Source organism: Maylandia zebra, linkage group LG23 (genome assembly GCF_041146795.1).
Source record: "Maylandia zebra isolate NMK-2024a linkage group LG23, Mzebra_GT3a, whole genome shotgun sequence".
NCBI lineage: Eukaryota > Metazoa > Chordata > Actinopteri > Cichliformes > Cichlidae > Maylandia > Maylandia zebra.
The window spans coordinates 6,242,233-6,260,071 of record NC_135188.1 but is presented as its reverse complement, the minus strand read 5'-3'; the positions used below and the strand labels follow the sequence as shown (position 1 = coordinate 6,260,071).

Here is a 17,839-nt window from a genome sequence, read left to right as displayed (position 1 = left end):
GCCTCTCTTCTGAATTGCTCCACACTTGTTGATCACGGTTTCAACCAGAAATTTCACATTTAGAGCCATCACTCCATCAGGCCTGTTGCCATTGATTTTCAGCCCAGCTCTTGTGTAATTTGGCAGTTGTCAGGCTTTTCTTGCTGTTGTCTATCTGAGAATGGCTCCTTGACAGCTACACTTCCATTGAGACCATTTCCGACAAGGCTTCAGTGAATGGATGATGAATCAACTGAAGGGCCAGCTGCTTCTCTCAAGTCCTCTGTCAGGTCTTTGCTGGATACTGCTCTTCTGCTGCAGATAGTTTTTTTTAGACCTGCTATTTCTTCTTTTGTCCTCTGTTTGTCCTGTTTCCTCAAAACGTTTAAGGACACACAGCAAACTATCCTAAAAATGCCTGTTTTTGGCTAATAACTCTTCAAAAATTACTTTATTGTACCACAAACACTATTTTATGCCGATCAAACTGTGTTATTTTTGGCATTTCTGTAGATTCAACAGAAGAAATAGCAACAAATGACGTGCTTTTACAACAGGCTGCTATTATAAGGCTAGCTAAAGAAACAGTTTAAAATTTTTCTTTGCTAAGCTGTCTGTCACAACGCTGGCTCGTCCCTTGAGTTAGGTGCCCCTTTTTATGCTTGAAGGATTCAAAGGTCAGTCTTAGGTGGCTTAACAAGCAAAGAGGCATTCCATTCAACATGGCCACATACAGGGACTGGATGGAAAATGTGTGAAAGAGCGGCCAATGATCAAAGACAAACTTTGAAAGACCTTCAGACAGCTGAGAGAACTATAGCCCAACGCCACTTTAAAACAATCACAAGAAAATCTGGCTCCTTGGAATCAAAGCAAAAAGAAATGAGGGGCTCAAGACTTCAGCACAGTATTATATATCAGACTTTGCACTCCAGATTCTCATGTCTTCCTTTAAATCTCAGGATTTTAGGACTTGTATGTTTGGATTTTTTTTGTATCCTTGTTAATCACTATGAAAGATGGATTTTGAAATGTTTCTATATTATTCTATATTATAATATTAGCCACAGGTATTCCCACTAATATAGTCTAATATAGCTCCATTTCCTAAAAAAAACAGGCTGTAAGTTGTCCTCTTTTAAACAAAAATACAAAAGACAAAAAAAAAAACACATTTCATCACATTCAAATAGGTTTAAAAAAGTAAGCATAGCTGTTACTCTTACAGCCTGCAATGTAAACAAAGCGCTTTTTGAATAAATATGAGAATGAAGGCAGAACACTCCAACACCCTGCATTACTGTATGTGCTGTGCCCCCTTTGTTTGTTTGCAATTACTGTTTAATTAAATTTACAGCGATACTTCAAATTGCCCTGCGGAGGAATATATTATGGCATACTCGAGGGGAAAGAAGATAGAGTGGAATGGAGAGGCAGAGACTATTTAAAAGGCATGACACAAACAGATTCTATATTTACCAGAGATATTCAAATGCACCCCGCCTCCATTTGAAACAAAACAGCTTCAATTTAGGCTCATTTCTGTTTCAATTTCACGTGTAGTTATTTGTTTTAAAGGGTAAAGTTGAATTGTAGATAGAAATATACATACAAATTAAAAGCTGAACGCATACCTTTAACAGCAGATTGAGTGTGGTCAGCGATGGGGCTCGTTGTTCTCTCTCCTGGAGGGCTGCTCGTACCACTTGCCTCTGTGCTTTGGACTGCAGGTACTAACTGAATCAATGGCATCACCTCTTTCTCCTCACTGGAAAGACCTTCTTCTGAGTTCTGCAGCTCAGTCACCGGACTCCTGAAAGAAAAAGTGCCACTTCTGTGCTCCATAATGGCATTATCTATGCTGCCCTTTTTCCCACTGGGTTTTGGAAAACTTGGGTTCCTGCTGGGCGCTTCCCCCTGTGTTTGGTTATTTGTTGTCTTTTCGTCTGGCACCATGGGTGTTTTCTCTGTATCATCGCCTTTCTCACTCTGAGTCCAGTATCTAAAAGGCCTCATAAGAGTGTTAACAAAGTCAGTCAGAATACTATTACTGGTTTGAACTTGGGGCGTGGAAGTAGAAATTGAGGATAATGTTGGGGTCTCAGATCCAAAGTAGCTTCCATCTTCTTCCTCATGGGCAGAGCCTCCATGCTTCTCGAAGGTTTCAAGGTCAGAAACGCCCAGAGTCTTGCTGTTATTTAAGCTGTGTGACTCATTCTGGCTGGGTTCTGGCGTTCCAGGTCCATCCTGAGTTTCATCCCAACCCTCCTCAGGCCTTAAGTGGGTGATCACATGCTCTTCGGAGATCTCAGATGAGTTGTTGATTCCAGCAATGGACGGGACTCGTACTTCATCTAAGTCAACAAGGCCAGTCCAGGTGGAAGTCTTAGGAATAGAGGCACTATCCTGGGCTTCGGTTAATAAGGACATGGCCTCTGCTGCCAGGTGAGGTGTCTGATACAAAGGCTGTGGCTCCGCAGCCTGCACCCCTGCTGGCTGGTGGGCTGAAACACACAATCAAACATCAATTGACTTGTTTTGTCTTCTACCTTACAACACAGCCCAAAACCTCACATTCCTTATTTTTAAGAAGATTAAATCCAGAGTAGGACACACATGTGTTATAGATATCACAAGTAGATCTGTTTTTCTACAAAAAATTACAACCATTTGAAATCAGCAAATATATAAATGTGACTGTATCCACAATATTATTCACACGAACCATATCTATGTTAATAAACAAAATCCATTACCATTTTTATCTACTTTTAGCTATCTGAAAGACATTATTCTTGTAAATCTGCGTTCAGCATTGTTGGTGCTATGAAGAGGTTCATCTGTCAGCTGTTTGTTTTGACAGATTCACTGCTGCTCCGCTCTCACGCTGTTCTTGTTTACTTTAAAATTACTGGGTTATGCAGATGTTTCACTTCAGTTACATTTTCATGGGCTGACAATGTGAAAGATGAAATTGTCATTCTTTCTTTTTTCCTACCTAAATATTAATTTGTAGTCTTCTCATAATATCAGTTCTTATTCTGTGTGTGTTGGTGGAAGAAGTTGGCTACAAACAGTGAACAAAATAGTTCATTCAGTTTGAAGATGAGCCCAACTTATTCGTGTGTCAGCAGATAAGAGGACAAGGCCAGACACAGTCACTGCAGACCCCAGCTAGACTTGCTTTAGTCATGCTCTCACTCTTATTTGATCCACATTTCCATTCTGTCTTGCAAGCGCAGAAACCCACAACATACAAGCCCTGATATCCATTGAGGGGAAACAAATGTCGCAGTCTCTTCACAACTCCTTCATGTGTGACACCAACATCTCATGTTAATTAAAAATCAGAAGGGGAAACAATTCCCCAGATACAACGCTCGTTACCATGGCAATTACCACAATGTAACTGCATCACCTTCATTATCGCAGAGGGCTTAGTACCTCGGTAGCAGTAGGCATCAAACAGAGCTGCGGTGTCAGGAAACCCAGTCCGGTTCGGGTTGTTGTAGACAGTCCGTACCCCAGGCTCGTCTCCACCGCAGTTCTTCCGCGGGACGTTGATGGGATAGCGAACGCTGCCATCAGCGAGCCAGCCGGGATCACACTGGTCAAGACCAGCCTGCCAGGCGAGGAAGAGCTGCCCAACAGTAGCCAGCTGGGCTCCCAGGGAATGGCAGTGAGTGGAGGCGGTGGCAAGGCTCAGCTTCTCTGGCACTGTGGAGTGAAAAACCTCACCTGGAAGGTGTAAAAAGAAACGTTGAGTTGTATTACAGAGCAAAAGCACTTCAGCCTCGAGAAAATTTTTGTTTTGTTGGTTGGCAGTAGCAGGATTTTGAGTGCTGGTTGATTCTTGGATCATTTGGTATTGCAAACTGATGTTAAATGAATTTGGGTTTGTGTCTGTCTCTTCTTGGTTGAACCGTATTAGTATTTTCTTTTAAGGTGCTATAACGGCAGTCAGTTCTAGACATTTTCTCTTTCTCCTTTGTGAACTGTAAAAAAAGTAAGAGGTGTAGACTAGAAGTGAGGAAGCAGAAGGCATTTATTGTTGCCTGCAATAATAAAAGGAAATCAGTAATTCAAAGTATTGACTAAAGGAAATTGTTTGAAATCAAAGACATTTAAAAAAATAAGATCTAAGTACACAGACAGCGAATAAAAGAAAAGAAGAAAAAAGAGGCTGAAGAATGGTGCTGTTGATGCTGATAAAGAAGAAATTCAAAAACAGGCAAGACAGAGAGTGCTCAAGAAGAACATAGCACAAATGCATTTATATGATCGCTGGCAGCTCAGGGTGTGGTGATGAAAAATATATAAGCTGGAGGGTTGGACAGTAAGAATGAGGAGCAGAAAACAGAAGAACACATTTGATACGAGGATCTAGGAGATTTATGTCAAGAAAGAAGAATGTCACTTCAGTTTTTCTGAACAGTTAAAAAGGTCAAGATCCAAGCAAAATAAAATGGGAAAGAGCCAGAAAGGGGATATATGAGGTGTTATTTGTCAGAACTAAAGTTAGAAGATGCTTAAATAGGCATTTAAAAGGTGCTGAAAGTGTGCTAATTTTTATAGATTGCAGATTAAATTAGAAAAGATTGACAAATCAGCGAAAGACCTATATACTGTCATTTTTTTGTGCAAATCAAGCCCAGCTGAGCTTTTGCAGTGGCGTGTCTAGAAAATTTTTGTTGGGGGGGCCAGGTAGGGGCACAGATTTGGAGAAGGGTGGCAGATTTAATTGGCAGATAATGTTTAAAAAAAAAATTCTACCAACCCTTAACCATAATTCAATAATCCTATAAACCTAATAACCAAATGCACTTTTAACTCTTATTAGAATGAGATTTTAACCACTACGGTGCAAAGTTTTTAGATACTGCGTTGATAAAGTACAAGAGATACAATTAGTGCTTTGTCAGTGTTTACTCAGCATTCAAGGACAGCAATATTTGCATAGTATTTTTACTGACATATACTGCACATATGTTTTGGGCAAAAACATTTTTGAATATTAAAATACGAACATTTGTAGCAAACAATTGACAAATTAGCCAGTTCCAATGTAAAACTTTCTCTGCCTGTTAAAAAAAGAAGATAATCTTCTCACAAACTGGTGTTTGATTTTGAAACAGGAAAAAAGTGGAGAAACAACTGAAAAGACTAATATTTGAATAAAACCTGAAAGCAAGTAAATACTTTCTATGCTGCCTTATGGTAAACTTTGGTAATATTGATAAAGAACAACACTGGCTGATGATGAAATACATTCAGCTGGCATGGTGACACTGCCAGTATAACCTGCAGGGCTGGACTGGGACAGAAAATCGGGCATTTTGACTACAGACCGACCCACCAGGTATTAAAGCCATAAAGCCTTTGAATGAAAACAAACCCTGTTGTGACAGTGATGTACAGTCTTTTTGGTATATGTATGATTTCTATACATTTTACGTCAGATAAAAACTTTGGTTGTAAGATTTAGATAATTATTTAATAAAAGCTAGATATTTTAAATGAGAATAAGAAAGAAAAGTATTTCTTTGTTCCCCCTTTCCCTGTTAATGCCCTACCTGGCCCCCTGGCAAAACTTTGCTAGACCCGCCCCTGCACAGTTACCAGCTGTCAGCTACATAAAAAAGGATCCTGGTGGGTGGTCTTCACGTTTCCCTCTCACCAGATATCCAAACCGACATCATGACCAGCAGCTTTACAGCTGTGGCTCCAGAAAACATCAGCTGATACTAGAAATTAATATTAAATAAATTCTAACAACAGCCGATCAAGCTTAAACGTGCTGCTGTTGTTTAGCGCGACATCTGCTGGTTTCGTCTTTCTGGCGCAAAGTGGGCGATAAACAAACAAGAGAGACGATCAGCTGATCATCGATCAGTTTCATGATTGAAGTAGCAACAGGAGAGGCAGGATGAGAGAAGAGGCAGCTGTGCAGCGTAAAGACAGAATAAATCCAGCTTTGTGTCTTTTTCCATTCTAGCTAAAGTCCGGGACAAACTGCGTGTCTTCTCAGCTCAATACGAAACGTGTAATATTTTCTCTGAATGAGGGACCATTCCATTTTTTTAAGGAGCCGTTGGCAACTCTACTAACTAACCTTATGAATAAAATAAAGTTCACTATCATTAACATCAACGCAGTATGAGTTATTGCAACTGACAGTAAAAAGTCAGCACAACGAAAATAAACTCCACCTAAACTTAGTTCATATCTGACCCAGATAGACTGCAGGTCATAACTTCTTACCTGAACTTCAGTTCACCTGACACTCGGACTGGCGGCTGCCTCGGGGCTCTCCTCCTGCCTCCCCTTCCCTCATCCACCTGCTGCCTCTGTGGAAGCCCCGCCATAGCCACCACCAAACAACGGAGTTATTTCTACACATCGACCTGCATCTGGCCAATCCACCACCTCTCATTGTTCATGCCGTTACAAAAAAAATAAAAAATAAGTCAAATAAGCCCGATGGCCAGTCCAGCTATGTTAACCTGCAACCAAATCTGCAGCTCCATACAGCAATGTTACGACTTAGATTACATCTTATAACTCATAACTCTTATGTTAGCTGCCCTCAGTAGCATACTGTCTGAAATATTCCACGGCTGCAATAATTCTTTAAGTGTTATTTTTTCCTTGGTATTCTAATTTCACCGAAGTTTACTAAACTCAACAAACTTAATATTACTTACCGGGACATTTATTCTGTCCTCATTTTCTTTCACCGAAAAATTGTGTTCCTGCAGTGCCATCTTTCGCGCTTGGCTCTCCTACCTTTGCTAACGTGATGCACATAGCGCAGAAGCCGATGCTGCATTCACTTACACTCGGATATCTGAGCGTCACCGTGAAAACATAATCGGACATTTGATATTTGATTGAATTTTATTGTTTTGCCTTTGGGGTGGCACCTGGGGTGGCCAGTCTGGTTGGGGGGGTGGCCTGTGCCCCCCCCCCCAGGCCACCCCGCTGGACACGCCATTGAGCTTTTGTACATGTAGAGAAAGGTCTGTTGCTGAGTTTATTAATTCATCTTTTAGTTTTTGTTGTTTTCTTATTAATGAATGAAACGCCAGCTATGTATCACCCAGGAATTTTGCTTTGACTGCAGACAATTATTTGCTGATTACTTCAATCAGGTTGTTAATTCCACTGAACAACATTCTTAACTGCAGGATATAAAGTCTAGAGATTGTCGTACAATTTTCTCTTCTCAGCACATCAGTCCCATACTAGGTGTTAATATTGTCTTTAAATAGTGGAATGGCTTTCTTACTACTATGATGCTTAATGACAGTTGCACACCTCATACTGAGAGACCTAGATAAAGTAACCCCTGTTGCAGGTCAGAATGCGGTGTTAAAATTATTAGAAAAACGGATGCCGGTTATTATAATTGGGCTTTGGAATTTGCACGAGGTTAAAGTATGACAAACACTTAATTTCAGTCAGGCATAGACGTGATTATGGTGTGAATGACGAATATATGCAGTGTTAATATTTGCCATTTCAGCACTGAGCCCATCATTCCCCTAGAGGAAACACCACGCTCAGCACAGCAGGGAGGAGAGAGAGAGATGATAATCACTTTCCCCCTTGAGGAACACATACTTACAATCTACAGTTGGATTTTTGGAGGTGATCTAATATTCTCTAAAAACAGCACTAACACTTGAAAGAAGGGCTATCATAGCAGTGTGGCAACAAGAGAGCAATCAGAGCTCTGACAGCTTAAATATACTGCGTTACACAAAGGATACACTGGACGTACGGTAAATTGCACTCATAGAGCTTGTCATGTAGTATGAGCGGTAGTGAACTTGTGATGCCTGAGCACACTTGCACAGCTGTCATCTATCTAAGATAAGTAATGAGTGGAGAGGCTTCAGTCACCAATTAAATCAAACGGGAGGAGCAAAATGTTAGATATGTTTGTTAATTTGACCTAAAAACAATAAAACTTATCAACTAGTTTAATTGATTTATATCCATAATTTCCCCTGGTGTTTAGCCGCTGCTCAGTCCTCATCAAGATGGCAACAAATACTGTGTATCCAATGTTGAGATTAAAGAATAGAGGGCTAAAAATGTAACTGAGACGTTTGAGAAGAAAGAAGGCAAATCTCAAAGCACATCAATGACTCTTTAAGAGGAATAAGCATCATAAAGGTCACTGGCTGACTTGATGTCTTTCAAGCTGAGGTTGCATCATCTGTCATTGTGACAGACAGGGTCATAAAATGTCCATCATAATCTATTATTACCAGTCATTTTAATTTTAATTTATCCTGATAAAGAAATATATTCAATAAAAAGATAATAAAGAAACAACTCAGTCACTGTTTAATACAGAGTAGAGAACATGCATTTATCAGGAAAGGACAGACAGTTTCACAGACCTTGGGATCACTCCTCATGTCAACACCACAAGAAGCACATAAGTTTTTACTCAAAGTGACACTAAAATACTCCAACCATTGTTATTAAACAACCAAATGTGACGAAAACAGGATGCTCGCTTGATAAAGTAAGATAACTGATGGGGCCACTGTCAGTAATCATATAATAACCCTCATCATAACCTCATATATTGAAGATTGGCGACCTGTCCAGGGTGCACCCCGCCTCTTGCTCTATTATAGCTGAAGAGAATGGATGGGTGGGATGGACGAGTCTAGAAACGCTGCCCCCAGGGAGGCGATCAGAGGTCAGCAATACTGTGTTTACATGAGACCACATGCGTTTCTTCTGTATCAGGGTGCAACAGAATCCATCTATGACCTGCAGTGGTCACAGATGCACCCAAAGAAATTGAGGGAGGATATTTCTGTATAATGTTTGATGTTATGTTTAGAAAAAGAGAAGTCACCAATGCTGTGAGCACTGTTCTTGTCACTATTGCATATGAATTATTTGCTATACAAATACAGGCCATTCTTCTAATCTGTCAAAAATGATGGACGGCCGTCTGATTTTTCTGTCATTCAGTCAAAAAGAAAAAGTCAGACAATGACAGAAAATGTTTCATCACTGCAATATTTGATTTCAAGATGTAAGTACAAATGTTTTCTTTAAATAACGTTTAAATAGCTTGATCATATGGCCATCTTTCTTCTCTAATCCTTAAAAATGGTTTGAAGTTCTTGTAGATTTGGAGGACTTTCATTTTGCACAGTAGCAGCTTTATAAGGTGCAGCCTACCAGCTACTCTTGCTATAATCGTCAGGCTTTGAGGTGATGCAGTAAACACTGACATAGTTGTCAGATCTATCATTCAAGATTTATGGACATTTGTGAGAGAAAACCAAAGCAGGCCTCCAATTTCTAGCCAACAACCATTGATTTTGATGTATGAAAACCAACTCTGTCTCCATCTGTCTTGCAATGCTTCCAGCTAACTGGCATTGAACAGAATACTCTGTAAAAAATGCTTCAAACATGCATTCAATTGTTATATATTTTATATGATGTGACGCTAACAGATTTAGGCTATAGGCAAAAAGTCAGCCAACTTGGAGAACAACTTAAAGGTGGAGCAACACTTTATGAAATCAGGATATGCCCCCTAACTTGCAAAGTAAATCTATATTAAGTCTCTAATGTGTAAAGAGAGCTTTCCGCTACCTTTTTGCAGTTATAAGTGTGCTGTCAGGGTTCTGAGTTTTCTGTATAATATTATTCTTTTGGCTTTGAGAATCATTTGTTTTGACATTTTTCTTGTAATAGCATTTCCTGGTCGGTTTCTTTATATTTATATTTTCTGTTTTTACTTTTACTTCAAGTTGGGTATTTAAGTCACTGAGTTCCTGTGTGTTCCTGCCTCCCTTGTGTTTTCATGGCTTGTTTAGTCTCTGTTTTGTTCCCATTTTTATTTTTTTATTCCTTCTGAGTCATTATGTTAAGTTATCCTCAGCTGTGTTCTCACCCGTTACCTCTCCACCTTGTTATCATGTGAGTATATGTCGTCTGAGTCGCCTTGTTGTTTGCCACGTCGTCCCTCATTGCTTTGCGTTCCTTTGTTCCTTGTTGTCTTTTATTTGTATTTTATGGCCCTGTTTTTAGGCGTTGTTTACATTTTGCAAGACAGGATTAAGGTTGTTTTGCTTTTTCTATTGCAGTCCACCTTCGACTCCCACACAGCCGATCTTTGACACACAGTCCATGACATCTTTATTACATCCTTGTAAAAATCTCACAATAAAGATTAAAACGATAAAAATGGAATAAGCATGACACCAAATCTATAGATTTCCCAGTTTTATTGTGTAAGCTATTGCGTTTACAACATGCAGCAATTGGGGATGGGGTAAATAAGATTTTGGACACATAAGATGTGCCCAGTGCCACCTCTTCTTGTGGCGCTGCAAATCAGAGCAAACTTTTATGATAACACTACTGACCCACTTAGATTCTGCCTTCAGGCCTCTGCATCTCCCTCAGTTGAACAAACTCTCCTCCCTTTCCTCTCCCACTGCTCTTCTCTACACTGTGCTAACAGAGTATTAAGGCCTGGTCACAGCCTTCTGGCACTGCGAACCCTCGGCTTAGTGGACCCATGCATGACTAAACTCAAATTTATGGTAGAAGCTCCTGACTCCTACCTTGAAGACGCTTAGCAAAACAGTAGACATCAAACAGCTCATCAGGGGACCTATTGCCGTAGTTACGAACTCCAGGTGAGTCCTCACAATCCCCATAGCAACCTGGCCGTGGTGACTGGATGGGATACCTGCAGAGGAACCCAAGAGATAGGGACAATGACAGAGAGAGTGAGAGAAGAAAAGAGAGTGAGATTAATATAGCCTGGCCATGAAAAAAGCAGCCAGAGACTTGGCTCCCCTGGGATGAGTCTGTGTTCACACGCATACAAAATAAGATAAAAGGTACACTTTTATCATTGCCTGCCCTGAAATACAATAAGTTTAAACATATCTTCCTCTCAGAGTTGACCAAAATATATTTCCCAAATACTAATGAAAAATAAACACAGAGATGTCCTCTCTTGAATCTGGTTGGAAGCAAGAAATATAGTAACATTTACAATATGCGACAACAACCGCGGGAAAATAATTGGCAAGCACTTCAATGGATACACTATCTTGTTTGTTTTAATTGTTCTGCCCTCGGTGTGAGTTTCACAACCAAATCGTTTCATTTTAAATCATTTGAAAATGCATTTAGTGCTCTAGCAGTATAAGACTGTCAATGCTCGAGCTTTTAGAAAGAGAAAGAAAGAGAGATAGAAAGTCAAGAAGAGGTTAAAAGAATCAGGAATTTGTGTGGTGGCTTGGCATGCCTGTGGGGCTAAAAAGAAAAAAACAACATCAACAATCTATATTTAGGCTCCAACTGAGCAATTATTCCACAAGAACATTGTTTCCTGCAGCACCACAGTGCAAACAAAGAGGCTGATTAAAAGATTATGCTGGGCATACAGGGACTTTATGAAGCACTTGGAAAAGATGCGCAATCAAATATACATGAAGAAGACAGACATGCTTGTGATATAAGAAGAGAACAAAATCTTTTAGTGTCTCAGGCCGCAGCTACTTTCTTTTTGCTTGGTGTCTGATGAAATGGCGGTTGATGTCTATATTTTTTCACCAAGTATTAATTGGACACTTTCCTCCTGGCTGATGTGCAGTCAGAGCCTCCTGGATCTGGACCAATTAGGTAGCTCCCGAGTGAAAACAACAGGAGTGCGGGATGGAAGGCGAGAAAGAAAAAGGCAAGGAAGTCGTGCCGCAGGAAGTCTGTGAAAAACTGTCAGGCAGACAACAGTCAGTGTGCTTGCCAAGTGGAGCAACGGCAATTTGAAATTAAAATGCTGATATGGAAAACAATGTGGAGAGGCAGGCTCTGACTGGTAATGTAAAAAGGGATTTAACAGAAAGTGGCAAGTGGTACATGGCTGACAGGCAGCTCAGAGGGGGCTGATGTAGTTAAACTGCCTTTCCAGTGTACAAACAAGCTATTAGGTCCAATTATGTTGCACAGTATCAAGTCTATGAAAACCCCCAAAATATCACAATGACTTTCAAACTTTGATACTTTATACTTATAGATAGTTCATTAACTTGTGTTTTTGTAGACGTATTATTTAGAGATTGTCTTTTGTTATAATGTTTGATAGTGAGGAAAGCAATCACAAATATTAGTCTTATCTACTGCTTGAAAGAGGTTTTATATGATAACTCTCTTCAGCAAACCGTGTTAGTATGAGAACTAGATAGATAACTTATTTAAAAGTCAAGTTCAGCTGCAATCTATGAGTCAGTCAGTGTCTATAGGATAAATAATGTGTTGCCTGTAACCGAAGACAGTTTCCTCACAGATTCTCTAAAACTTGAAATTTGGCACACTGACTGATATTTTTCACCAAACCTCATGACTACACCTCGAGCATAGCAATCCCAACCAATGGGGTTGGGCTTGCTGAAAGTAATTTTGTGCATATATCTTTAAACCACATAAATGAGGATTCAAAAAGGATCAAGCAAAGCGTTCAAAGCATGTTACAAGGTCAATTTCCACCATACAAAATCACCAAAGTAATGGATGTTTTGAAGACCTCTTCCAGTCATCCCCAAAAATACCTTCAGTCAAATGTTGTTGGGATTTTTTAAATAACTCATGTGCGTTCTTAAGTCACAGCCAATGAAAAGCACCAATCAAGTGACATAGATGAACTTCAGACAAAGCCTTATGAAAGTGAAAAGACAGAGCTTACAGAAAGTGATTGTGATTTTTGGCACTATTAGATCATTATCCCATAGCGTCCTGCCTAACTGCTCACCACTGTTTTTTCATTTCAGCTATCATTAATGACCTTTTAAAATTTACCCCAGGTTTTCTCAATTGGATTAGCAGAAAACAATTCAAATAAATTGAGGGTACCAATTCTTACACATGTTATGAAACTATGCATGAACCCATGCCATTTCCCATTACAGTGGTCCCTTGTTTTTCACGGGAGTTACGTTCTAAAAATAACCCGCGATAGGTGAAATCTGCAAATTAGCCAATTATTATAGATGTTTTAAGGCTGTAAAAGCCCTCACTACACACTTTATACACTTTTCTCAGACAGGGATGAACATTTCACACTTTTCTCTCTTGTTTAACACTCAAAGTTCAAACCTTGTAGAAAAATAAGTCCAGTATTGTAGAATGAAACCAAAGACACCTGCAGGTGACGACGTTTTGTCGACATTGTTGTGTTTGTTGGGGAGAAAATTTACAGACATACAGAACAAGACTTCAGAGTCACACAGCTTATTTGTTGTCATTTGTCCAGAGGGAAAATATGTCTTTTTTTCACAATTTTTCTTCTGGATTTGCTGATGATACCCTTTATTTAATGGGGGTTTGTTGCACAGATTCCACAAAAAGACTGAGGAGTCACTTGGGTTTGTGAACTGGCTATGAACATCTTGTGTTATTTAAAGCAGACTCCATGAGTGGGGAGTGGATTTGAGTGATTTGGGGTAAATAAAAGGGTAATTAATGATAGAAGCAAAAAACATCTAAATTTAGCAGCAGTGAGGTGGGCGGTTAGCCAGGCCATTCTACGTTGGGCCAGAATTTTAAAAAACGGACATTGTGAATAAATAACTTGAAACCAGTGATTTGGGCCATCACATCATAAGAAAGTAATGACAGAGGAGAAAGAAAGCAGATTTAATGCACTTCAAAACTGGATATATTTTTTTAAGACCTGGAAGCTATTTACATTGTTTATATACAGTTTCTAGAATGTAGTAATTCAGCCAGTATATTAACTAGTCATATTGAATAATGTATTCTTGAATTTTATTCCAACAAAACCCAAATAGCTCTTGTACCCAGCTTGAAAAGCCTCACCGTACAGTCTGGTCAGAAAGCCAGCCAGCGTCACAGTTGTCATAGCCATCAGCAAAGGTAGCCTGCAGCTGACCAGGTGTTGCAATGGCCGCTGAGTTCTCCATGCACACCCTCTTGGCATCAGCAAAGGTCAGGGCATAGCGGTCATGAGGGGCCCGGTAGTGGAATACCACACCTGGAGCAAAGAAATTGTGATAAGAAATAAAGAGGAAGCTCAAAAAACACGAATACATAACATGCAACCTTCAATTCACCAAAGTATTTATGAACTATAACCTTGCACCATCGAAACATGAGCATGTACATGCTCACAGGCATATGTGCACAAAGCCCCCTTGACATCCTCATCAGGTGTTGACATTGTTCCATCTGTGTGATATGAAACTACAGGATTCAGATTCAGGAACCTCTGTACGTGAGTCTCATTTGCATCGGATAGTCGGTTGGCTTATTTGAGAAAAGAGATGTTGCCCTTGGATACAGAGATTGACAAACAGTGGTGATGTTTATTTGACTGATTTAACAGTACAAACACAGTGTCCCCCTGCTGCACGCCGCCTGCCTCTGAACCCATGATGGAATGACAAAGAAGACAGACAAAGAAAAGGAAAACCATGCGTGCATTAAACCAAAGTGAAAAGAAAAATAGGCAGAGAATATGAAAAGCTTGGTTAAAAATTTTGAAGTAGAAAGACATGACACAGTATATTCCATCGAACCTGGAATAGAACTGCATCAGAAGGTCTATCCAAGTTCAAGTGTTTATCCTTCAGTTCACACCTCTGGTTGCCTTTCACACAACACTGTGCCCCTGATGTGCATCCAGCAACATGAAAGCTAGTGGCTGTTTGGCAACTAATACATCGCCTTTATCTTCGCTGGCATTGTCTGGGAGAGTGACAGATATTCCTATGTGAGACGTAGGGCCCTTGTGACAATTTGAGCATTAACACTCCAGGCTTTAGCGCAGAGAGTAAGCAGGGCCATTTGTAGACAGAGAGAGTTCCCACAGCACCAGCAGTGCATCTGCTGTTGCGGGCAGAAGAAATGTTTTGTTTCTTTTCTCTTCTCCTAATTTCTCAGCCTCCATCCCTTCTCTTTTGAGGCTGCGGGGTTTTGTCCAAACATAGATGCTACTGTAGCTTGCTGGCTAACACATGCACCAGAGAGATAAATGGGTTTCCTCTCAGCATGGGAAACCCAGTGCCTTTCCACAGGGAATGCACAATACCTCATCTCATCTATTTTTACCACGATGCATCTTTGTACATCCCCACACAGTCTCCTAAGGGAAAAACAGAAAGCCACCATATGATGCCCTCGTTGCTACACTAATCAGGAGCTGGTGTCTCTTGACACTTGAATTATTATATGGCGCAATGTGCTTTAGTGTTTAAAAATGTATAATTATTTTTCTTTATTTAACCCAACAAATACAATGAGGCAATTTTGAATAAATGATCAACCTTTTTTGTTTAAATTACAGAGCGGTAAGAGCTGTTTCAAAGTGCTAATTTTTTTGAAAATACAATCACTTACTTGCTTTCTGGCCATGGATGAGAGAACCACTTTCAAGTCTGACAATATAAACACAGCAAATACAGAAACAGCTAGTCTGACAGCATTTGAACATTTTGTGCCATTCTGAAAGGAGCAACAGTAACTCTACTACATTGGGCCAAGTGATATTTACATATCACTTAAACACATATGTCTGAACTGCAAGCAATTGGATTAAAGGCACAACATGTAAATAATGAATGTGTCACAATGAAGTTAACAAACTGAGCAATGCATTACAAGTCTAAAGATAGTTTACTCCCACCTCTTGGTTGTATCATCTTTCTGCAACTGATGTATTTTAAGTTCAGAGTGTGATTTCTAAACCACACTTTCATTCCTAATTTGTGACAACGCAGAAAAGGTGACAAAGGAAACAACAGAACATAAAGTAAAATTAAACAGTCGCAGTGCTGACCTGTAAGTTACACAAGCGCTATATGAGGAAACATTTCAAAGCAGTGACATTTTAGACTAGTGTGTTAGACACTGCTGTTCGATGCACTACAATCATCATCCACAAAATAAGAAAAAAACAAAACAAAAACAAACTTTTGGAAAAAAGAAAACAACTTCAATCTCTCCAGTAAACTTTCAGAAACTTGCAGAGTTGATATCAGCTTTTCTAGATGGTCGTCTTATAGCTGACATGATCTGGCCATTCAAGTAGTTTCCTTCCATTCAGAGGTTACATTAACAATAGTCAGTGCAGATACACTATGCACTGCTCTTACAGCAGTGAGCTGCCATATGTCACCACAGAGAAAGTCTGACAAACACAATCAATAGCACTGCGTTGTAATTGGTGAGACACAGCCAATTGGTCAGTCAATATGTGCCAGGAGAAAGGAAGACGATGGAGACAAAACAAGGAGGAAGAAAGGCAGAGGGAACAAGGGAGAAATAAAAAAAAAAACAACAAATGGCAGAAGAGGACATCAGGGAACACACAAATTACTCTATAAGAAGAGTGGTGTGGATTAATATGATATTAATACAGCTGAGCAGTATCAATACCTGCTAATTAACATGTTGAGCAGTTGGTAGAATTAGCGAGAGGACGGCTGTGGTCTGCCATGTACCGTGACTTCCAATTAAGACTAAGCCCTGGAGAAGGCTACTCCTCGCCAGCTACGTAATTGGCTTCTCTCTGAAGGAGTGGTTTTCATGGTGTATTAATCAATTGGCCAAGAATGGGAGGACACAGGGTCTCCCAAGCATAGTGGCAGGGGTCTCACTTATGAAATGTATTCTATGAGCACCTATTAGGTGTTCTTCATACTTGACAAAACCAGATGGCATCCTTGTTGAAGTACTGAAATTAGGCATTAGGCATAGTGGTCTTCACAAACAGGCACACACAAATTTCCCACAGACATTAACAAGCTTGCACGTGTTCACATTTGAACCATGTGCAGAAACTGAGTGCAGTCTGTCTCTATTACTATGAAGAGTGAAAATGGAGCCAAAAGTCCTCTGAACTTTTACAGCTTCTGTTGGTTATGTTAGCGGTAGCATGGCTTCTTAGTAAGTGGTGGCGTGGTGTACAGTGCCTAATGCATCAATCAGTTCCCGGCAGTCATTATGATAGTAGGTTATTATTAAAAATAGTGAGTGCCCCGACAAAAACCTATGATAGCTTTGCAGATAAAACACCCAGACACGGTAATAATAGTTCCACTAGAGCGAGCTACCTCCAAGTAGCGTGGTATTCCACAAATATCGGTTTCCTGGACAGAACAAATGGTTTGCCTATTTAGTTAAGCCACCTAGAGCCACACAGAGCTCTCGGTGCAATGCTATTTGACAACACTGTGCCCTGCTGGGTTTCTACCTTATTGGCTTCATTAGGTTTTCAGTGCATGAACAGCACCTGAATGGCCCAGGTCAATGATGTTTAATGTGTTTGAGTTCCTTCACCTTTTCCCTATCATCATACATTCTACATAAACAGTAAACAACCCTTGCTGTAATGATTGTACTAGCCTGACACGGAAACAGGGTCATTATTATTCATAGTGGCAGACCTTGAGAGCTACAATGGAGCTATACACAACCAGCGCGGCAGTTATTTGCTGAGACAGTTCTTTGTGTTGGTTAAACACACATAACGCATACATAATGTAATCGCGTACATAAACACACACTGAATAGAAATAATCAGTTTTTATGAAGATACTTCCTGCTTTCTACCTTTTTTCTTTTTCTTACAAAACATTGAAAATAGTGTTAATAATTCGTCTTATAGCCATCAAATTAAAACAAAACCTGGTCACGTCCTAAGTTTGTTACATGTACAAACTCTGATTAGGATGAGAGGAGGCAGTGGTATAACTGAACACTACAATAATAACACAAACAATTAATGAAGATTACCCCAAATATGCTGTTTGAGTTTTTGAATCTTTTTATTAGTTTAGTTCTT

The 17,839-nt window shown here is 39.8% G+C and overlaps 1 protein-coding gene across 3 annotated transcripts in view; it reads right to left on the bottom strand.

Annotated features, from left to right (window-relative positions):
* The window catches only part of ncanb (neurocan b), a 175,786-nt gene that overhangs the window by 107,854 nt on the left and 50,093 nt on the right, over window positions 1–17,839 (bottom strand). For all 3 annotated transcript variants that reach the window (XM_076880012.1, XM_076880011.1, XM_004554883.3), the window contains exons 5-8: window positions 13,855–14,029; window positions 10,593–10,720; window positions 3,424–3,717; window positions 1,614–2,483 (exon numbers count right to left, since the gene is read on the bottom strand). In XM_076880012.1, coding sequence (XP_076736127.1) covers window positions 1,614–2,483; window positions 3,424–3,717; window positions 10,593–10,720; window positions 13,855–14,029 — 1,467 coding nt within the window. The remainder of the gene's footprint in view (window positions 1–1,613; window positions 2,484–3,423; window positions 3,718–10,592; window positions 10,721–13,854; window positions 14,030–17,839) is intronic.